General features: G+C 39.8%; 1 protein-coding gene across 2 annotated transcripts in view; it reads left to right on the top strand.

Annotated features, from left to right (window-relative positions):
* Positions 1-21,458, top strand: part of SYBU (syntabulin) — a 39,616-nt gene extending 18,158 nt beyond the window's left edge. For both annotated transcript variants that reach the window (XM_063299604.1, XM_063299606.1), the window contains 5 exons: positions 3,403-3,603; positions 12,620-12,725; positions 17,254-17,460; positions 18,465-18,614; positions 19,557-21,458. In XM_063299604.1, coding sequence (XP_063155674.1) covers positions 3,403-3,603; positions 12,620-12,725; positions 17,254-17,460; positions 18,465-18,614; positions 19,557-20,661 — 1,769 coding nt within the window. In that variant the 3' untranslated portion in view covers positions 20,662-21,458. The remainder of the gene's footprint in view (positions 1-3,402; positions 3,604-12,619; positions 12,726-17,253; positions 17,461-18,464; positions 18,615-19,556) is intronic.
* The last annotated feature ends 2,328 nt before the right edge of the window (positions 21,459-23,786 follow it).

Here is a 23,786-nt window from a genome sequence, read left to right as displayed (position 1 = left end):
TTTTTGAAATGCATCTAAACATTTCACTTCCATAAAATTGAATTCCAGTGTAGATTCTACAGATCTGCAAATCATCCATTGATTTAAACTGTGGAGAACATAATCTACTGTGTAATTTGAAGAGTCCTGCCTATAACCATTTTAAGGTGTTTCTTTCTGAACTAACAGCATGCCAAATTGGAAAGGTGAAAGGGGCCTTATACTCCTTGTATAAGGGATCTCCTCTTTCTGACGTTTTTGGCAACCCCACTGCTTGTTTTTACAACTTAGCTAATAAAGCAGGGTCCCTAAATGTGTGGAGATGTCTTCTCATATTCATCTCAATCCATGTAGAAAGTCCTTTCTACATTTGCTGCTGGGTGTCACAAATATTTTAAAGAACTTGGGGATGAGGAGGTTGAGGAGGATAATAATGACAGTGGCGATGATAGTGGTACAGATAATAGAATCCTAAAGAATTGAGGAAAACCAGCAAAGTGGCGAATAGTAGAATGATTATTATAGACAGTTTTCCAGACTCAGAAGGTAAATCCGTGAGGCTTTACTGTTTTGTTTTGTTTTCTTTCAAGAAAAACAGGGAGGTTTTGTTGCTTGCCAGCAGCTTCAAAATGCAGAGATAGGTGTTGCTTTGCTTGGAGGAAAAATTGAAGCTTCATGAATTGTATTTTCCTCCCTGCATGGATGTCCCCTATAGCCAGTCAGTGGACTGCTTGGGGATCACACGTGGGGAATGTTACAGAGGAAGTGATGGGCACAAGTTTCTAAGAGGCACAGATTACCCACTCTGGTACATGAGAAACAAGGTATACTTGTTTAGCAATGACAGAAGACATTCATACTTGCTCAGTTTTACCTGTCTTGTTTCTCTGCTTTCTAGTCAGTTGTTGTTGTTGTTGTTAGATTGGTGACAGGCCAATACCTTCTCTGTTTATATTGACCAGAATCTCAGCAAACAAGTTTGGGTATGCAATCAAAAAGGAGGTTCCCTCTTGATTGTTTTAGATCATTTGAATACCTTCTGCTACTGGGATAAAGGATCTTCATTCCTCCTTTGAAACAGAAACACGCAAAATATGCTTGTATGCTTTGGATGTCCTTCCTTTGCTAATGAAATATTATTCTTTGAAATGTAGTACTTTATTTGTAACACCTGCTCCATTCAGTTTGGCTATACTGTCAGCAACCATGTAAGTAGCCACTGAGTCTACAAGGCTTTTCCAACATTCGGCTTCTCTCTAAGCTTTGTGGTGTTCCCAGTGTGTTTTCTCACACCTTTCATTGTACAGAGCGCATGAAGCCAGAGGGTGGTGCTTTGAAAACCCTTGCTCATCTTTTCAGAGGAATAAGAATTCAGTGTAAATCCTGTTCCTTGGGCATATTTCCAGAATGTGAGGTGAAAGGTCCCCTGTACAAGCACCGAGTAATGTCTGACCCTTTGGGGGGATGCAGCTTTTGTGACGTTTTCTTGGCAGACTATAGCGGGGTGGTTTGCCATTGCCTTCCCCAGTCCTCGCCTTCCCCAGCAAGCTGGGCACTCCTTTTACCAACCTTGGAAGGATAGAAGGCTGAGTCAACCTGAGCCGGCTACCCAAAAGAGAATCCAGCTTCCGCTGGGATCAAACTTGGGTTGTGGGGAGAGTTTCGGTTGCAATACTGCAGCCTACCACTCTGCGCCACACGACGTCTATTTCCAGAATACTTCAGAGTGGCTTTCTAGGAACGCTTCACACTGGCTTTCTAAGAATACTTAGATAAGAATAATGAATAAGACTAAGGATAGTGGCTTTCTAAGAATACTTCAAACTGGCTTTCTAAGCAAGTCTTTTAAAAAATGTAAAAGGTAATAATCCATTATGCCCAAATGTTTTAAAGTATACTTCAGAGAATTATTTGCCCTTTAAAACAATTTGGGAATAAGAGATGGTTACCTTTTACATTTTTTAAAGACTTGTTTAGAAAGACAGTTTGGTGTAGCTGTGAAGGCACCAGGCTAGAAACTAGGAGTCTGTGAGTTTTAGTCCCACCTTAGGCACAAAGCCAGCTGGGTAACCTTGGGCCAGTCCTTCTCTCTCAGGCCTAGGAAGGAGGCAAGGGCAAATCACTTCCAAAACCTTGCCAAGAAAATTTCAGGGACTAGTCCAGGCAGTCGCCAGGAGTCAACACTGATGCAAAGGCACAAAAACAGAACCAAAAAAAAAGCAAATACACTGGGACTTCAACACCTAGAATTCCCAGAGAGCATGTCCAAAACAGTTGCGCCCGTAACTCCTAATGTTGCAGATACAACTACCAGGGGGCCATATTGAATGAAATTATGGGAGTTGCAGACCCAATGTGTTTGGAGGGTGTCAGATTAGGGATAGCTAACACAAGGTTAAAGTATTGTGTTCCTGGGTCCAAAGAAATTCTACTTACTATCCAGTTTTAGGGAGCAAGGAGACAATATAGGCCAGTGTTGGAATTCTTTCCAACCCCATTTCCAGCAGTGCCCATAGGAGTCATCTGTCTTTTCTTTTATATAACAAAGGAATGTGTATACGGTGTCCCTCTGTGTCTATTTCTGCTCTCTCCTCATTTGTCTTTCTGTGTCTGTATGCATGTGCATACAGAGGGACACAGCATTCATTCTAGGTGCCATGACCAGGTAGCAAGAGGGGTTGCTTAGAATGGAACGATCAGCAGCAGGTCAAGCTGCTGCCTATCCGTGTCCCCCTGGGGATTGTACTGAAGAATTTTCTCTGACACTCTACAACCCCAGACCTCATACTGCTGATTTCCGACCTTAGTCTTTCTTGTGCTAACCTTTCCCTCCATAACAAATTTGGTCCTGTTCAGTTCAGTTTTCACAGAGTTATCCTGCTGGTGGACAGACAGAGTGAGTCCTGAGCATTGTTACATAAGACCTTTCCAACATTCTGTTGAGATGATGATGATGATGATGATGATGATGATGATGATGATGATGATGATGATGATGAAAGTGGGGGAGAAGGAAGCCCTTGGATGGCATGAGCCCAGGCACATATTTCCCTATCTCATTTTCCATCCCATAAGATTCTGCTTAGAGTGAGTAAGGTGGGAATGAACCCTTGCATGACATTCAGTGCTAATGGGGCCTTCATTTTTGTCCCTCTGGGTTACAGAGCAAAGTTCTTACATTAGTGAACCAGAAACCACTGCTGTTTAGAAAAGAAGATGTTTATCAAACGGTGACACAGCAATGTTCCACTGAAAAGAAAAAGCCATTCAGTCGCTGCCAGGGCTGCATGCTTCGTTGGAAACTAGTGCCCTTACAGAGTGATGCCAGGGGGAGGGAAGAGAGAGGGGGAGAGAGAGAGGGAGAAGTTCCCTGCCACCTGTGTTTAATCCAACAAGTAACTTTTGCCCCTCTCTTGTTTTCAGATGACACTGGTTGCCCCAGTAGCCAATCAGTATCTCCAGTTAAGACTCCACCAGATACTGGAAACAGTCCAATCACTTTCTGTACAGGCAGTGATGGGGGAGACCATGCCAGAAAGAAATTTAATTCAGGAACAGCAGCAGATGGAACTCATCAGTCGGCTCGATATAAAAAGGAAGCAAAGACAAACCTCATGAAGCCAGGTAAGAGGTTGCCTATTTAGATGCTCCTTTCTTTAAAAAAAAAAATAATTTATTTCCCTCCTTGCAAAATAAATTTTACTGAACTATATACATAATTTATAGCAAATCAAATAGAGTCTGCATTTATACGTGTTTGTGATCAGCTGGATCTTTATAATTTAGAGGTAGCTAAATTGGTCTTAATGGTGTAAAATATTCTTTAAACAAAGGCCTACTTGGAAATTACATAAGGGGTGAAGCATACATACTGTATTATGAATGATGGTGTTATTTAAAAACAAACAGAAACTGAGTAGCAAAAAGGTGATGCTTGAAACCTTAGAGGTCTGCTCTACAACATAAGGATGTTTTTGAATGCTTTGAATAAGATGTGTTTGAATATGAGTAGGAACTGCATTTCCCTATTTCTCAGCGTGTTACCATTGTCACATCACCTAGAATGAGTTGCTGCTGAAATAGAATATTCCTTTCTCTTTTGAACAACATGGGGGCAACCAGTAAATCTGCAGAGCCAATATGGCATAGTGGTGAAGGTGTTGGACTGGCACCAAGGAGACCCAGGTTCAAGTCCATCCTCAGTCACAGAAGCTCACTGCTTGACTTGGGGGTCAGTTAATCTCTCTCAACCCAACCTACCCAACATAAGAGGGCTATGTTGTGAGAAGAAGGAGCACTATGTATGCCACATCATGTAACAGTATGTGGGAAGGACCTTAGGAAACAGGAGGAAGAACCACAGCCTAGTCAACAGTCTGACAAACAAAATTTGAGTCCAAAGGAGGACTACCATAATGTGCTCCATGTGGACAACCTTTGGAGATGATTTGAAAACTACAACTGGTCCAGAATGCAATGGCCAGAAGAGCTGGTAAAATCCAACCAATATAGGATAATACAGATTTTGAGGTCACTGGACTGGTTATTCACAAGCTTCTGGGTCAAATTCAGAGTGCTGATCATTAAAGTCCTTAATGGAATGCCACCAGGTTACATCAGGCACTGCCTGATCAAGGTCAGTTCTGCCCATCCAGTCCAAGCATCTTGAGAGGGCCTACAGAAAGTCCATACCTCCACCCCCACCCCCAGGAAGGGCATGGGACATGGATGAGGTATCTGGCTCTGCTGTGGAATCCCACCCCCCGTACATGTAGCACTTTTGTTCCTTTTTGCAAGGCAGTGAAAACATTTTTGTTCCACTGCATGATTGGCCTGAACTAAACTGATTAATTTGGATATTCCACCTTGTGTGTATGTTTTGTTCTGTTTTGTTATTTTTGCTTGTTTAATTTTTTTATTTACATGTCTTGTACTCCTCCCAGAGTCTCTAAATTCAATTTAAAGACAGTGTAACTGCTTTAGCTTCATTGTATTAATACTGCCTAAAGGATAGATATGGATGGAGAAAACTTTTTGATTGTTAATTAATGTTGAAGTACTTTTCCTATCACTTTCTGCAAATTAAATCACCACAAATTCTTCCCTTGTAAAGAGAAAGAATACAATGAATGGTTGTAGGAGACAGTAAATACAAAGTTTCTGATGAATGTCAGACAGGTCTTCACTATAAATTAACTGCAGAAGATGACAAAACTAGTGGGGGCAATAATTTACTATGCATTTTTAAAGGTTCACAATGTTTTGCATACATTGGTTGGGTTCCATATTTCACACTCTATTGTAGACATATTGAAACAACAGGATTTGTTTTAATCATAAATAATAAGAAAAATCCCATTGATTTCTAAATATGACAAAATGTAGAATTAACTTGTAATTTCTCTTTACTCATTTATTAAAATATTTTAAAATTTCAGCTCAAAATTTCCAAGGCTCCTAATAAATCATACTAAATGCCACAAATCCCTAAGGGTAAATGCTAGATTCCTTTAAATAGTCTTCCTTTTGATTTCAGTAATATTAACTGCACATTTATTAAGTAATTAACTTATCACTCTTTATTATTTACATAACAATTCTGTGCATATGTTCTCAAAAGTAAGTTCTGTTGAGCTTAGTTTCATAAAATTGCAGTCTTTTGACCTCATTAGAGCCAGACTTAGTCATACTTGGATTAGATCTGTTGAAATCAATGAGATTTGGGGATTTATTCTAAATATGGTGAATCAAACAGTAAAAAATGTTTTGTCGAGGTACTAATAAATGCAGCTGGAGACTGGAAATTTCAAATGAATTGAAAACTAGCCTCTGAATGTGAAAGATGATTAACTACTTTTAAACCAATTAAACAAGCATGCTACCTTTTTATTTTTGAACTGTGATCATTTATTTGCAGAAAGAGTTGACAGTCTATAGGATGCTGTGCTGGACGTGATATTGATTCAAAAGCATCTCATTCTATTCTTGGGAAAATATTCTGCAAAAAGTTTGCAGAAATTGACATTTAAAATGTTGTGCTAGAATTGCTGCTTTTTGTTCTCAGCTGCAGAGCTCAGCAATCTGGTACAAATAATGTTTGTTGTTTAAATACAGAATGTGTTCAATTGAATAGAGAGGCCTTGTCATGGGAATAGTTGAATGTTTTCAAATAATAGCTTTGCAGCACACCTAACAAAATGCTGCATTGTTCATTCTTACTGAAGATTTTAAAGGTAGCATTCTTTTCATGGATAAGCTGTTACTGAGAAATGTTCACCCCATTTTCATTTCCACTTATTTTTCAAGTAACTGTTTTGGATAATCGTAGGCAGAATAAAAGGCATATGTGTGATCAGACATCTCTTATCCATATGCTTGCTATCACTGATTCCAACCTTGTGGATTGTATAGACCCATGCTTAGGATTACTCCAGGAAATAAAGCCAGACTGCTCCCTTGAGGAAATGATATTAAAGGCAAAATTGAAATACTTTGGCCACATAATGAGAAGACAGGACACCCTGGAGAAGATGCTGATGCTAGGGAGAGTGGAAGGCAAAAGGAAGAGGGGCTGACCACGGGCAAGATGGATAGTGATATTCTAGAGGTGATGGACTTGTCCCTGGGGGAGCTCGGGGTGTTGATGACTGACAGGAAGTTCTGGCGTGGGCTGGTCCATGAAGTCACGAAGAGTCGGAAGCAACTAAACGAATAAACAACAACATGCTTAGGATGTTTGTCAGGAAGCAAACAGAAGGCAGTGTTTAAGGTATTGCTGAAGTTATGAATGATAAAGTTAGTTCCATGGGAGAATATAAATAAAGCAGCTAAGTTTCACCTTGTTCCATTAAATCCATTAAATATGGAATACAGGTAGTCCTCATTTAGTGACCACAATTATGACTGGCAACTCAGTCATTAAGCAAAGCAGTCACTAAGTGAAACTGTGACTGTGCTTTTGATCTTGCTTCAGCTTTCCTTTGCTTTACTGACCTGTGAAGGTCGTACATGTGAGGACTGGTTGCAAAGTTACTTTTTCATCACTGTCGTAACTGCGAATGGTTGCGTAAACAAAGAGTCGCTAGGTGAAGACTAGCTGCGATATATTTCAGATACAGGGAGGCAAATTCCAGGGAAACATTAGGAAAAAACTTGGTAACAGTAAAAGTAATTTGACAGTGGAGTCCGTTATTCAGAGAGGTGATGGGCTCCCTTTCACTGAGTATGTTCAGTGGAGGTTAGATAGGGTCCTGCCAAGGTTTCTTTTATTTGGGTTCCTGCACTGGACTCGGTGGCCTAAGTGGCCCACTTCTAGGAAGGGGAGGACCTTCTTGATTCTAAAATAGGTTAAGGAACATCTTTGGGGGCTTCATTTTTTGGTGAAACTGGAGTTTTCCAATGACTATCCATCTTTTTTCTATATCTTATATAATTGTCTTGGGGGGAAAAAAAGACTATTCATAGCCATATCCATTTTAGGTCCTTCTTTTTCAGTCATGACTTGCTGAGAAGGTTGTTCAGTTTCACCAGCAAAGGTTTCCCCCCTTGGGAGCAGTCACATAGTTGGCCAGACAACTGGAGGGATTTGGGGTTCTTTGGATCAAAATGGTCCCTGAGCAGCATAAGAGATTGTGGAGAGGCTGGGAAAGGAATGGATGAGAACACAGATATAATCAAGAGATAGCAGTCAGACTGCTTATATCATAGACAGCAACTTGGACCAGATGGAAAGAATCTGGAAAGAAGCATTTCAAAGCATTTGAAAAGACTCTGCCATAATTAACTCACCATAAATGAAGTTCAGAAGTTGCCTATTACAGCTTCCAAGATTCATATTCATCTCAGATAAACATTAAAGATTCATATTTATCTTAGATAAACATTGAAATCTGTGTAGTTCTTGTGTCCTTGATTTTGTCCAGCTGCATCGGATTTGACATCAGTCTCGGAAACTGTGACTTTGGGTCCACCTTTTATCTTTTAAAAACAAACACACTTTATTAATTTCAATAAAAGGCTCCACATTTTATCAAATGAACACAATTAATTTCCTTGTTGTCAAATCTTTAAAACAGATTTTTTGACATGCCTTTTATTGTTGGAGGTTTTAACTTAATTATTTTGATGTTTTTATTAAGTATTAATGTTTTTAAATGCTTTCAATGCTTTTATTGTAAGTCAAATTTCCCTTGAGTTCAACTTGACTCCTCTCTATTGAAATTACAAGGGGTCTTCGCCCTTTCAAAACACATGTCCTTAAATCTAGAGAACTCAGCAACAACTCCAGAGGGCCAAGCACTGATAAAACCAGATAAGACAGCTAGATGTAAACACTATAGATGTTTGCTACCCCAAATATCCTATTCTTACTTGTGTTTCTCCCAGGACATTGCTGCCACTAATCACCAGTTGCATAAAACAGGTTGATTTGCCCCTATCAGACAGCCTTGTCTTTTCCATTCCTTGTTTTCTCCTGCACCTTCTTCTTCTTCACCTTTTGGTGAAGCTAGCCTGCACAGCATGATAATGGGATGCACTTTTACCTGAGAGAGATGCTACTCAGTTGCTGATAGGCTACCTTTTAGCCTCGAGTCTGTTGCTATGGTACTGGCTATTTTGCTTACCACTACTCTGATGTGAGGAGTTACTAAGTGATCTGTCTCCATGGAGACACCAGGATAAAACTATGCTCCACCGAACACATAAAATACACATCCCTCTGCAAGAGAGTCTACAGCTTTTCTTTTTGTGAAGAGTTCCCCACTCCCCATTCTGGAAATACACACTCCCAAATGTAAGCAAAGAGGCCGACATTGTTTAAGTTATCTTCTGTTTAAGGTTTCATCTTTGTAGTTTGAAGAAACTACCTCTGGAAATGAAGGTACTCAGAAATGATGAGACTAGAGATTTTGATGGCGAAAGTTCCCTGGTATTTTTGGTCTCAGTGTGGTTGTTACAAGTGCAAAAACTAGTACCCGTGTTCTGTTCTGGTGGCAGCATAAAACTATTAGGAAATGCCAGTCACTCTCTGTCAGCCCAACAAACCTCTCAGGGTTGTTGTTGTGGGGAAGATTGGAGGAGGAAGGAGTATTAGGTATGTTCCCTGCCTTGAGTTATTCATAAAAATAATAAAGGCAGGATTAAAAAATCATTAAATAATGAAAGTAAGAGTGGAGCTAGACAGACTGAGAAGAGGGCATGCAGATGAAAGGGTGCAGCTATACACATAGAAAATAAATTGATATTGAGTGTCTGCAGTAAGGTCTCTGGAACCTCTAAAATAATGTTTCTCAGCCAGAGTTCTGTGGAATCCTGCGGTTCCATGAGAGGTCACTAGGGGTTCCCTGGGAGATCACGATTTATTTAAAAACTTATTTCAAATTTGGGCAACTTCACATTAAAGAGTTAAGTTTCATTCTTCATTTTTAGTTTAAGAATACTGTTAATGTATATATACCACCCTACACCCTACACATGAAACAAATATAATAATTTTGTAACTTCTGGCCTATATTTGAACCTGAATGTGCAGGGGTTGCCTGAGGCCTGGAAAATATTTCAAGGGTTCCTCCAGGGTCAAAAGGTTGAGAAAGGGTGCTCTAACAGCAGACAAATGGAAAAAGGTGAGACAAATGAAGCTGCAACAGAGGTGTGGAAATACATGAAAGAATGGTCAACATGTTCAAGCTACAATGTTTGTAGAAGTACAACTAACATTTAAACATAATGAACAGCCCCCCACTCTCAGTGGTGCATGAGTTTAGTCAGTATCTATTCAGTGCTGTCTGTTAGGAGCATGGGTGTGGGCGGAAAAGGACCAAACAAATGGAATCAGAATGGAATGGAATTTGGGAAGAAGAGGAAGCTGGCTGGAATCCTGAAGAGATGCACCCATTTATTTGGAAATAGGAACACACTGTAATATTATGTTGCAGATCTGATTCATATAAATTCCATTTCATATGGGGCTGAGGTGGGAAAGACCTCTTAAATTCCCTGTCCCAGACACTGTGGTCATCAGAATCTGGGGTGGGGGCAGTTTGTTCCCCAACTTACTTTCCTCCATATAAATCAACATCTCATCTTCATCTCTAAAGGGCAAAGCAAATAAGAATTTTTCAATTTTTTTTTAATGTTTTGGTCAAACTAGATGATTATACTTCTCTCCTCTTGGTGAATACTTCACCCATAATGAAGTTAGTACATCTTTTCTGTGCAGTTGATTCCACTGAATGTTCAGGATAAAAATAGAGTTTGTCAAACTGATTGGCAATTTTGTGATCTAGCCATAGTCAAGAATGTCTGATTCCTTCTATTCGTTTGAAAATTAATATAAATTGGAAACTTAATGTATTTTAACTCTTCCATGGAATTCCATTGGACTGAAAGAGCTTCGTGTGCCACTGGATCCTCTTCTTGACATATACACAGATGATGTAACCTTAACATGGTATCCAGACCAGTGCTAGAAGATAGGGAGGGAGAAATAATGAGTTTAAATTGTATGTTAACTGGTGGGAGTTCATTCTAACTGCAGAAAGGCTTGGCTTGAAGTGGTCTGGAATAGCATTTCATTAGATCTTGGGTTATTGAAAGTTTGCTGTTACCCACTTGCTGAATGCAAGGAAGAACTTCTCACAGTAAAATAAAATCAATACACCCTATTTTATTAATTACTTACTGTATAGGGAGCTTGCTTAATTTAAAAAGTGATCGTTTGTGATTTAATGCAAAAATATTTTTAACCACGCTTTATTTATTATTAAGAAGAAATTATTCTGCCCAACCTCTGTTGCATTTTTTTTTCCTAATTGGAAATGAAAGTACTGTGATTCATGAGAAAAAAGATAGTATTTTAAAACACAGCAACATCTTTTCCTCTTCAACAATCTAGGAAGACTTTGAGCCAACAGAAATACGAAACTGGAACCATAAACACTTCACATAATCTGTTGGTTATTCCAAAATATCCAAAAGGTTGACCTAGAACATGGCTTAAAGCCTGCTTGTTTACTTTTCTTGTTCTCTCTCGACATTACTGAATGTTTTTCCCATGTGATCACTCTATAACTTTTTTTTCAGTTCATTATGGAAGAAATCCTGCACACATAGAAGACACTGTGTCTGCATTTGTACCATCTGCTGTGGTGTTTTTAACCCTCATTTATTCTTTTCTGGCTCAGTGAGTTGTGTGAACTCACAATTTTAGATAAGTTATGGTTCAGTGTTCTGTGCAAACCCTACCAGTTGGGTTAATTCAGTAAACCAAGATTAAAATCTTATCACATTGCGTAGTCACCGCAGACAGACTTCTTCCTATCAAGGAGTGATGAATAATATTATGATCACTATCATCACAGCATTGTTGTGCATGTTAGTCCACTGAAGAGACGGAGACACAAACTGCAGCCTGATGAACACTCCACTGGTGGTATATCCCATTGAATAGGGAAGGGCAGTCTTTTGAATAAACATTTTTAAGACTGTGCTGTTAAGCCAGGGTTTTGTGGCATAGGCTCACACTTTTTAACAGACCATGGCAGTGACTAGAGGTGGTAGATGTGCACTTGTCAATTGTTTGGTTTTTCAAAAACATTATGGTAAACACAGTGGAGATTTGATGTGCCTAGGTGGCCACTGGTTGCCCACCCTGCATCAAGTAGATATTTAATTACTTATTATGAGAATTTATATGGTCACCATGGTAATCAAATAGAATAGGCAGCTAACAGCCATAAACCAGGAACGTACATATAAAAAGAATAGAAAAAGCAATAAAAGATGCTGGGTAAAAAATCTTAACCATAGCAAAAAGACACAATATAAATTTCAGTTTGATTGCAGCTTTGGGCTTGGATCCAGAGTTCCTTGGAAAAATGTTCCAGAAGCAAAACTGTATAGCAAATAGAGTTGGGGGCCATACAGGAAAGAAGGAATCAGCAAAAATCTACTGCCAAGCATAATTTTTCCCTAGCTCGAGACTTCTCAAGATCTAAAAAGAAGACCTGTTCAGGGTGGGAACACTTTGGATGGATCCTCTTCTTGACATATACATAGATGATGTGACCTTAGTGTGGTATCCAGACCAGTACTAGAAGATAGCAAGAGAGAAATAATGAATTTTAATTGTTTGTTAACTGGTAGGAGTTCAATCTAACTTCAGAAAGGCTTGGCTTGCAGTGGTCTGGTATTCTTATATCACCTTAGCATGTCAGTTGGTTGAACTATTCTTTCTAAACAAAAGGTATCCAAGAAAACAAATTGCTTTCAAGTTTAAGAAATGAATTTAAAATACCTTTTTAAAGAAAGGAATTTAAAAATACCTTTTTAAATAGGCTTCTGTTCAAGACAAATATTCCAGGGTTGCTCATAACAATTAAAAAGAAACCAATTTACTTATCTGCTTGTTTAATAATTAAGTTAATTTGTAGAAGAGCTATTTTTCTCTTGGTTCTTTATTCCTGTCGAAATGTTAAATAACTGAAAATGGGATCTGCCCTTTCAGTTTCACAAACTGCAGGATGGGAAGGTTTCAGGCCAGGCAGGATGATGGTGGTGATTCATAGTGAGGCTTGTATGCTGCACGCTAATCTTTGACTTCGAATTTCCATCAAACTTATTCCTCCCTTTTCCTTTCCAGGAAGCGAAGCTGATTTTAGTTCATCAAGTAGTACAGGAAGCATTTCAGCTCCTGAAGTCCACATGTCTGCTGGTTCTGGAAACAAAAGACCATCATTTTCTCGCAAGTATGTCACAACACCTTACCCCCTATCTTCTGTGCTATTTATACTGAAGCTAAGCTTAGCATATGGAAAAGAAGGAAGAAAAGTAATTTAAATGGCCCCTTCCATCTGTGTCTGTTTTCCACAGTTGCATCTGGATCTGTAGGACAAAGAAGAATCTAACATTTAGATGAAAGTTGTTATCTTAAGACACCATTAGGCACAGGATTCCCTGAAATCCATTTTTGTAGCTGTGGGAGGCCCCTTAACTACTCTTTCCAAAGATCAGTGGCGCATTTTCCTGCCCATTTTGAAGCAGAGTACACTTGAAAGCTGAAATGTAATGATGTTCTTAAAACCAAGAAAATAGCCCCACTCCCCGCAAAAAGCAGGGAAGGATAAAAAACCCACCCAAATTTGGCTCCACCGATGTTTGTGACATGGTCTCAGCCACTTTTCTCAGTGCCCCATCAACTGCAGCTTTTGAACCTATCAAAAAAATATCAAAGGCAGCTTCAGGCCACCAAAAGATTGCCCACAACTCCCTTAAAGTTTTAAAACTGCATCAAAAGGCTGATGTCATGGGTTCAGCATATTACTTTTACAAGGCAGCAAAGTGGGTAACAAATAGTTAGGATGCAGAGAACAAGGAAACAGTTGGTCTTGTTCTCTTCACTGTACTCTTAATGCTATTAACCCTCTGCCAGCACAACTTTCATCCCATCTGCTTTTGTCAGCTGAGTAGGTGTCTTGTTGCATGCTGAAAAGTTGTGCAATGTTGTGACACCTCTGTGGCCACAGGGCATTGGGAGTTACAGGCCCAACAGATTCAGAAAGCAGCAGGTTGGGAAATGCAAGTCCAAGGCTTTTGGAAGTCATCAGAAGTTTAACAACAGCCCTGGAATCCCAGGTGGTCCCCATCCAAATTCAAGCAAGAGCCTACTTTGGTTGGCTTCCAAGCTCAGTTAGATGCTTTGCAACTTGCTGGGGTCTTTTAACCTAGCTAATGGTTGACAAATACACTGTGGCAAATGCTTTCATGGACAAGTGGTCCATGTCATCAGCAGAGCCTTATGAAGAGGACTATAGTCCAGGAAAACTTATGCAATGAAAGAATTCTTACTTTGCAATACTTTGGCCATACTGATTTGAATTTGCAAAGCAGGGTTTGTAGGCTACAGGCTTCGAGAGTGTTTGCCAAGCAAAGTGGTATCACCCAGCTGGTCATATCTGGCCTCAAAAAGTTAAGCAGGTGGACCTGGTGGTATGTCCGTGAGGTTTTCTTGATAACTGTATGGAATATGTTTTTCTCTGCCTTCTTTCAGGATCTTTTTCAACTTCCCAGTTTAGCTTGCAGCCCTGGATGTCTTGGTAGTGTCCCATCCAAGTGCTAAACTAAGAAGTTGAAAAGCATCCCGAAAGAGGTCAAAGGAAAGCAACGTCCATATTGTTGTCAAGAAGACTTCATGGATCTTTCCAAGCTCAGCTCAAGGGATGTTTTACTTTTCTAGTGTGTTGGCTGCTGGATGTTACATATTGCATTAATTTGTTGAATGTTTCAGTTTCATGGGCAAGAGTTACTTCTTTCAGCTGCCGATGGTCTGTTTTAGATTTAAACACACTATGAATGTAGTGTTTTCACTACATTCTGGCCAAGTGCAAGTTGTGGTGATTATTTTCCCTCTTTCTAACAAAATCCTTTCACGGTGAGAATTGAATTCATTTAAATTACATGAATAACTTGGCAGCTTCCATTCCAATCCTTCTTTCTCTTAGAAAAAATTATATTCTGGATGTTTGAGTTGAAGCTGTTTATCATGATAACAAACCCCAGCAATGAATTAGTTCAGCAAGAAAGCCAAGCAAGGAAAACACAGCGTTAGGCTTTTACATTTCCATCGAAGTCCTGTATTGTATCCTTTCAAATAGAGCCTTTCACCCAATGAGGTAAACATTGCCTGCCAAAAATATCTTGGCCATGCCATGTATGCAAAACAGAGACACTATTTTCTTGCTAGTTTAAAATTGTAAGTGTGGCTTTTTTTTCCACCATGAGGGGAAGAGATTCATTCAGCGTAATGGCAATGCTGTGTCCTGTTCTTCCCTTCCTCCCCTCGTCCCCCGCTTTCTTGAAACAAATGGGAACAAAGCCACCAACCTCTGTCTTGAGATGCTTCTGTGCCACACAGCCATGCCACCATCTGGATGATATAAATTGTTCCTCACAATGGGTGGAGGAAACCAATTCAAAGAGATCCTAAATTAAGAGCTTTCTGCTTCCTGGCTGCTGACTTCTCATCCAGGCGTTCTGCCGATTATTTGTCAGCTTATTTTTATACTTCAGAACATACAGTTTTAATTATTAGATGTGTATGCGTGCACACACACACACACCCCTCTTAACAGACCTGTGTAACTTGTTCAGTGTTCACATTAAAGTCCTACCATAATACTAAGTCACAAACATTTATTTGTGAATAGATTCTCCAACTAGTGGTCAAAGCAATGTTGGTATGGCTGATGACCAGTCCAATGCCATGTTGTTGTTGTTATGAAATGTGCTTAGAAATCAAACATTTTTTTAAAAAAATAAATAAATGTACTTTTACTATGTATGTACGTATATATGTTGTATGTATGTATATAAGAATTCAAGGTCTCCTACCTTTGAACTTAGGTTTGCAGTCATTAGAAGAAAACAGTGAAAGTATGGTTACAGTTTGACATGGTGCCTGAAGGGACCGTGGATGGTTACAATCATGGCTTAGTGTCCTGTAACCTCTGCACAATGTAATTTAGATCAAATATTAAATAAAAACAGGCAAGTAACTCTAAACCAATGTTTCTCAATCTCAGCAACTTTAAGACCTGTGGACATCAACTCCCAGAATTCCCCAGCCAGCATGCTGGGAGTTGAAGTCCACAGGTCTTAAAGTCGCTGAGACTGAGAAACACTGCTCTAAACCATAGTTTGACTTTACATATTAGCCCAACCTACTTGTTTAAAGCATTGCAGGGTGAGCAGAGAATGGTTATGACTAAAGGCCAGGATACTTTTGTTGCATTCTCTTCATCCAACTTCTCCAGATATTAATAGGAAAAGCCTACTTTTTTCTAGAAAATATGGAAAAATGGCAAAAATGCACTTCTTTTTGCCAAGCCTTTGATTATTGGAATGATGCTGTTTTTAAGGTTTAATTTTGATTTTAATTGCATTATGTTTCCTGTTATGTTTTATATTTGTATATTTTAATTGTTAATTGTTAATTCTTTACCAATTCACACAAACAGAAAGGTGGAATATAAATTGAATTATTAAATGCATAAATAAATCTACCTATTTTGGGCGTCGGTGCCCCACTAAACCACTGCAAGGCATTCCAAAACAATAATGTAAAACTTTTTTAACTTTTCACAAGATTTCAGCAGTGCTGTGTGAAATTGCTGTGTGACAAATTGGCAGTCTTGCATTGGTGCTCACACAATTTGGAAAGTCGCAGTCAGAAAATTCTGAAATTGTACTGGTTTCAGAGAGGAACACCCTGACTGCCATTTTAAAATCCCTGGGGAGTCTACACAGGTAAACTGTTCCTTACTGCATTGTTTATTCAACAAGGAGGGCAATTTAAAAGGCATGAAGTCAACTTTCATCCTACGCTCCCTTCACGCATGATGAAGATATTTACATTTCAGGTGGTGGTCTGCTTTCCAAAATGTACTTTGTAAAACCTCAGTTTGTGGCATGTAAAAACAGCCTGTGAGTTGCCCAGGTGCCATTCACAACCAAGCAGAGATTTGAACCCTGATGTCTTTGCTCCAGATCCAAAACTCTTTCAGTTATACCATATTAACTCTAGATCAATTACTAATGCTGCACTTGCAACCACAAAGTGGGAACATTGAGTATCTACATTTTTTTTTAATCCATTCAATTGTGTCCAATTCTCAGAAACTGCCTGGACGAGTCCCTGCAGTTTTCTTGGCATGGTTTTTCAGAAGTGGTTTGCCATTGCCTCCTTCCTAGGGCTGAGAGACAGTAACTGGCCCAAGGTCACCCAGCTGGTTTTGTGCCTCAGGCGGAACTAGAACTCATGGCCTCCTGGTTTCTAGCCCAGTGCCTTAACCACTACACCAACCTGGTTCTCATCTACATTTACAAGCGTTAAAAAGAAAAGTTGATATATTGTAGAAGTCTCATGGACTGGCTCAATTAGTCAGTACTGATATTTGAGTTAATTGGCATACATTTGTGCATGAACAAAACAGTAGCTCAGAAGAAATGGATACCTTTAGAAGATCTGCAGGTGTCATCTTGAAAGAAGAATTCTTCCTTAAGTGAAAAAGGATAAATGTCTCTGCTAACTACATTGATTCAAAATAAACAAGTTATTTTAAATAAATATGCCACCTGGTTAATTGGCCTCATGATTTAATTGACCCAAATAGGTCTTGTTAATTAATGTCAAAGATAATCAGCAGAAACTATCACAACTTCATGTCTTCTTTTATATGACATATTGTAACCCATTGTTGACACTGTTGTCTCTTCTAGCCGGGGGCCTCATGGACGGAATCATGGTTCCTTGCCTTACAAGTCTGGGTCCAGCCCTCCAACCACGGCCCGCGAGAAGGACTTCTTGTCGATGCTGTGCAAAAATCAGTTGAGTCCAATTAATCCCCATCAGAATTATGGTGCTTCTTCAGCCAGCAGCAGCAATTCCAGCTCATACAAGGGAAATGATAACAGCCCCATTTTTAGGCAAGTGAGCTTTTCCATAATCTTTATCTCCCTGCCATCCCACCACTTCCCCTATCTTTAAACCCCTTCATCTCTAGCTGCCACTGGAGTGTCTCCAGGGCACATAATTGCAGGTTCCTGGAATCTCTTGATGTTCAAGTTGCTTGTTTTGAGCATTTGGACAAGCTCTTTTTTTTTCCTTCCCTGAGAAGAAGGAATCTTTCAGAGGTCACATTCCTAACTTAATGTCTCTGTTAACTATTTTTCTTTCCTTCTGAATCCATCTCCTGTGTGAAGGGATGTAATCCAACACCATTTCCCATTCCTTTGACCTGCATCTGCTTCAGAAAGAAATTCCATTGTGTGGAGCGCTCTTAAGTTCTTTTATCTGTGCCCCTACTTGACCTGTTCATGTGGTTGCTTGTTCTGAAGTTTTTACCAGAGGCAACTGCATGGCTTCTGCCTTCAGTATGATTAGCCCTGGGACTGTTAATCAGTTGCAAGAAGTACATAGATTGTAGATACTATTATACAGCATGCGGTATATGGCTTAGCTTTGGGCTAGTTGAGCTATTGGACATTTAAGATCTGAATAAGGTAATTTTGGTGTGCTTAAGGCAAAGCTTTTATTTTTTTAAAAAATAACAAGAAGGGGAAACACGGCCTTTCTGTGGAAGCCAATTCCTTATTGGAAAGTGTTTAGAATTGACCTGCTACCTCCCAAAGATTTAATTCAGATTTCAAGAATTGTTTTAACCCACCCTGGCATTAAATCCTATGCAATCTACTCAGAAGAAGGCCTCACAGAGTAACAGAAGTTCTTGAACAACTACCAAAATAATTTGACAGTTATTATAGGTGTGTATGTGTGTGTGTGAGAGAGAGAGAGAGAGAGATCTTCATAAAAGAAGCAACCAGTTAAGTGGGGCTTACTCTGAGGTAAATGCATATAGGATTGCAATTAGAATCACCTGCACAGAATGCAACACACCTCAGCAAGCATAACAAAGTTTTCCCTACTGCAGGCGGCCAGCACGATACAACTCTTGTGGTGAGAATCATGGGATTAAGCCACCCAGTCCAGAGCAGTACCTCACCCCTCTCCAACAAAAGGAAGTGACAGTGAGGCACCTGAAAACAAAATTGAAGGAATCAGAGAGCAGACTTCAAGAAAGGTAAACGTTCTGGCTAGAAACAGATACTAGAAGGCTTGTTTGGAGGTTCATGGTTAGGCTATTTTCCATTATCTAGACAGATGTACATTATAAACCTAAACTGTAGATCTTCTAAACAATGTTCTGGGAGAGTAAGTAACCATAGATGGATAGACAGATAGACAATTTTGGAAGGGAAAGGAAAATCTACATAGGACAGATACTTTTTTTTCACTCAGAAAGTCCTGGATTTGTAGCATCTCCAGATAAATGTTGGGATAGACCAAAGACCTCTGGTTGATCTACTGCCGCAAACCAGGAATAAGCAATCTGGTGCCCTCCAGATGTTTTGCACTTCAACTCTTACTTCAACTCTTACTTCAACTTCCTAAAATAAAGTATTGTGGGAATTCTTGTCCAGAATATCTGAAGGATATCAGGTTGCCTATTCCTGATACAGTTCATCGAGATTTAGATGGACTTATATTTGAGATAGATTTACAGATCTGAAACTTGTATGCATTGTATAGGAAACCATTAATCACTCCTAGTTACTGTTTCCTAGTGAAAATCACCCTTTCTAATTCTACTTTACAGGAAAAAAAGAGATGATCAAAACTGTAGTATAACCTACAGCTGCAGTGGAATAGGTAGTTTTGTCAAGTGAAATGCACCCACAGGAAAGGGAGGTTACAAGGAAATATTGGGAGGAAAAATACATGTATATGACTTGCTTGCTTTACAGTTAGGGCAAATAGCAGCTTAGAAAAAAGTTTGTGTTGACTGTAAAAACCACTTGCCATACGATCTATATTATCCTGTCCTGAAACAAAACAAAATATATCGAAAGAAATACCTCTCCACTGTCATACAGCTTGCCCATCAATCATCACCACTTTGCCCTCACAGTTTGGAACTTCAAAAGAGCATAACTTGCTCATAGGATGTTTTTTCCCCCCTTAGAGAAAGTGAAATCAAGGAACTTAAATCTCAACTGGCGCGCATGCGGGATGACTGGATTGAAGAAGAATGTCATCGTGTGGAGGCCCAGCTTGCCTTGAAAGAAGCACGGAAGGAAATTAAACAACTCAAGCAGGTTATTGAAACTATGAAAAATAGCTTGGCTGAGAAAGACAAAGGGATTCAGAAGTATTTTGTGGACATCAACATCCAGAACAAGAAACTGGAGTCTTTGCTTCAAAGCATGGAAATGGCCCAGAACGGCTCTTCTCGTGAGGATCAGAGTTTAGAATATGGATGTGAGTCACCTGACAAGTCTTTCACAATGAGTACAACTTATTCCAAGATGGCAGACAGCATGCTTACAGAGAACCATTCTATGGAGGATATGGCAGATAGTGGTGTACTGCTCAGTGATGATGTCGCTAATGGGAATGACATTTTTGAAGAAACCATGTTTGCTACCACACCTGAATTTGGTCACCCAGCTCTTTTTACATCCTCTACTTTCAACCATCTGGATCTTGTACAAAGCCTAGCAAACTCCCAAGGAGAGGATGACAATCACAGTGAAGCAGTGGAACAAGCTATTCAGGCTGATGTGTTGCTATACAGATCAGGCATGGAGCAGCTGATTCAGAACATATTCAAAGCACAAGACGGTTGTCCAATCAGCCCATCGCCAGTTTTGGTAGAATCCAGTGTGTCTTGTCCTGAAAATATCACAGACTTGCTTGTGGACTTGACACCAAGTGATCCAAATTCTGCTATCCTTTTATCACCATTGGAATCCATGCACAGTGCCATGGATTCTCGATACTACAAAAACCGAGTCATGAAAGAACTGGATTTCATAGATTATCACACCAAAACCCTTGGGAATGTCACAAAGTTGTCTGAGGGAAGCATCGTAAGAAGGTATTGGAGCAGCAACTTCCTCATAGATCTGTTGGCCATTGGTGCCCCCATTGTGCCAACAATCATGTGGATGTTTAGTACTAGGAGAGGAGGAACGATTCCAATCTTCAGTTTTGGAGCATTGCTCCGTGGCTGCTGCCTGTTGGCCTTGAATTCTCTCCGTCATGAACCTGTCATTCTCCAATCTTAGATGTAACTGTCTTGAGTGGTGTGCTAAGAGATGGAATTCTGGTGGATATGTAGTAAGGCCATTCAAAAGAAAAAAAGTGGTGTGCATAATGGTGAATCTGCCTGTTTTGCTCCTAAATGTTTGATTTGCACTATATTTAATTGAAACATGTTCATTGTTTGAAATGGAAGGAAAACTATTGATGGCATGGAGACTTGTTTCCATTAAGTGTATACACAAGTGCATTTATAGCGCATGATAAGCACTTTTCATCCTGTGGTCGGATGTATGGATTGTGATACCAAATGTTTCCTGATGTGAGGGTCAAGTTCATTCTTTCAAAGGCAGCATATATAACCCCAGCATGTGTTGTCTATGCTTCTGAATGGCACAATAGTGACGCAGTCAAGCTTGCATTCCATTCATCATGTGTACCCAGGGATCATAACCAAATCTGCCCCCCACCCCAGTACGTTCATGTAGATGGGTGGGAATCTTGAATTGTGTTATTTTGTTTATAAATATGGCTGTGGATATATTTTATTGAAATTTGTCTCAAGTCTTAAATGAAGTCTTACATGGGGTGTAATGTTATCTATGAAGGAAAATTTTAAGTGTGTGATGTATTAACTTATTTTCTCCCCTTGTTTAATAATCTTTCAAGAAAGCAAAACCCTTTGAATCATATGTTGTAAATAAAGCATGCTGAAACTGAGGTGGTGTGTTTGTGGTAGCTGCCTTTGGCACAGTACAAGAGATTTTATGCTATAAAATAGGAGTCCATGTAGAAGCTTTAGAGATGTATTTGAAGCCCCCCCCCCCAATAAATTTCCTGTGAACTGTGTGTGCATGTATATGTATGTACTGGGGGTGTCGTACATTCTCTGGTAGTTGTTGAAAACAAAGGCAATAGTAGGATGCGCAACTGCTACTTCTTGGAATGGAATTTTTGCCCAGTGAATGTCATTCCTTTTGTAACAATTATATTGGCTTTCCTCTTGATAGGTTTCTGTCCTTCCCTGTCCACTTCCTTCTTCCTGCCATCATTCAGTTTTGATCTTCCCTTCCCAGTGCAATCATCCTTCTTCTTATCCCATCTCTATCAATTTCTCCTTGGAGGACAATTTGTGTGCAGGACAAATTCTGTGGGTGACTGTGGTTGGAGAATGAAAATGGTTGGTGTATGCAAGTGTTTCTCAAACATTCTGCAATCAAGGACCACTAAAAAAAAATCTGGAAAATGGAAGACCACCCACTCAACCAAATATTCCTTCCTCACATTTTCAGTTTTAGAAGCAGGGGAGTTCACATTTTGCCAAATAAGGTAATGGTTACAGTTGCATGTGTGTATAGCTTTTCATCTTCATTTTAAAGGCCTTTTTGAACTACATTTTCTACCAAGAAATGTATTCCAAAATTCAGTAGTCATTTACCACTCCAATTATTTTACTTGCGCCATGCTGTAAGAACAGCTCTTACAAAAATGCTCTTCAGAAGAAATCTCCAAATGCTGAGAAGCTAAGGGTGAGAAACCAATGACATCCCAATGTTAGATCATCATTGCTGTATTTCCTATTCAACTTTTATTTTTTGGTGGGGGGGGGTTGTTTTTGCAAGATCATGAATGCATACCCGAGGCCTGTTAACTATTGTCAGTTTTCTGAATTTTAGTTCTTTTGCTACTGGTATTGCATTTGTATACTTCAATGGACCAGTTTTGAAGCATTTAGCCATTTTCACATCTGTCTGGCACTGTACACCCAAGGGGGGGATACTACGGCAGCCAGATTGGAGGAGGCTAATTTAGGAATTCAAGTACCTATCTCCTCCACCCCAGGTATGTACAGGTAGTTCTCACTTAACGACCACAATTGAGACTGGAATTTCAGTTGCTAAGTGAAGCAGTCATTAAGTGAATCCAACCTGATTTTATGACCTTTTTTGTGGCAGTTAAGCAAATCACTGTTAAGTGAATCACGTGGTCATTAAGCGAATCATGAAGTTTCCCATTGATTTTACTTGCCAGAAACCAGCCAGGAAGGTTGAAAATGGCAATCACATGACCATGGAATGCTACGACAGTCATAAATGCAAACCAGTTGCCATGCTCCCAAATCATGAACACATGACCGTGGGGATACTGCAACAGTTGTGTGAGGACCTGTCGTAAGTCGTTTTTTTCATCACCATTTAAGTTTGAACCTTCACTAAATGAATGGTTGTTAAGTGAGGACTACCTGTAGCCACTCACATAACTGGAGGAGTCCAAGCCAATTGCTTTCAAAGTGTATAATAAGAGTCAGGGCAGAAGGAATGTGCATGTGTGTTGAACTGAAGCCATCTCTTTGTCACTAACTGGAACCACAATACTAGACCACACAGAGGGGTGTCCACGTGTGTGTCAAATAAGTCAAGATGATGGCCACAACTGTGCAATCAAAAGCCCACCCTTTTATATGCATACCCTTTACAGGCAATGCATGTAAAAAGGGCAGGGCTTAGATCATGTCATTGATTCAGATTTTTTGTCCCCAATACACCAAGGAAAGGTTTGTGAAGCTTCATATTCTACATCATGGGTAGAAAAAGTTTGAGGAGACAAAAGCTGCATGCTCTTGAGCAGCAGTAAGCCATGTGCTACCAACACTAGAGGATTTACAGATACCTTCTTTGCCCCAGATATGCCCAATAGGCTCAAAATGGTGCCTAATTTCTCTTGGTTTATTATGTCTGCCCACTGCTTCCCAGGATAAGAAATTCAAAGCATTTTACAATTAGGAAATGACCTATCAAACCATACTGATGTCGCATATGAGTCATACCTAGGGTAATTCCTTCCATAAGTGATTCTGGGCACAGAAGAACCCTTTGGGGGGCAATCTGTGCCCAAATCGAAATATGTGTGTTTCAGGTGTTTGGGCCTTTATATGGAACAAAATGGAACTCTTTTTTTCACAGTCTGGACCAAAACCTAGGTGTTCTGGACAGAGATGCTGTGGTGGGGAAAAGGCAAAACAAAGTAATTTCCTTTGTGACAGGTCTGTGGACATTGGCACTGGCAGTGGTGGCTGAGGACAGGAGAGCAGGGAGGAAAGGGAGGGGCCAGGGAGATCAAGGGCAAGCAGGCTGGGCAGAAGTGGGGGCCA

The sequence above is a fragment of the Candoia aspera genome, chromosome 3, assembly GCF_035149785.1.
Source record: "Candoia aspera isolate rCanAsp1 chromosome 3, rCanAsp1.hap2, whole genome shotgun sequence".
Classification (NCBI taxonomy): domain Eukaryota; kingdom Metazoa; phylum Chordata; class Lepidosauria; order Squamata; family Boidae; genus Candoia; species Candoia aspera.
This window is presented reverse-complemented; position numbering and strand designations above follow the sequence as displayed.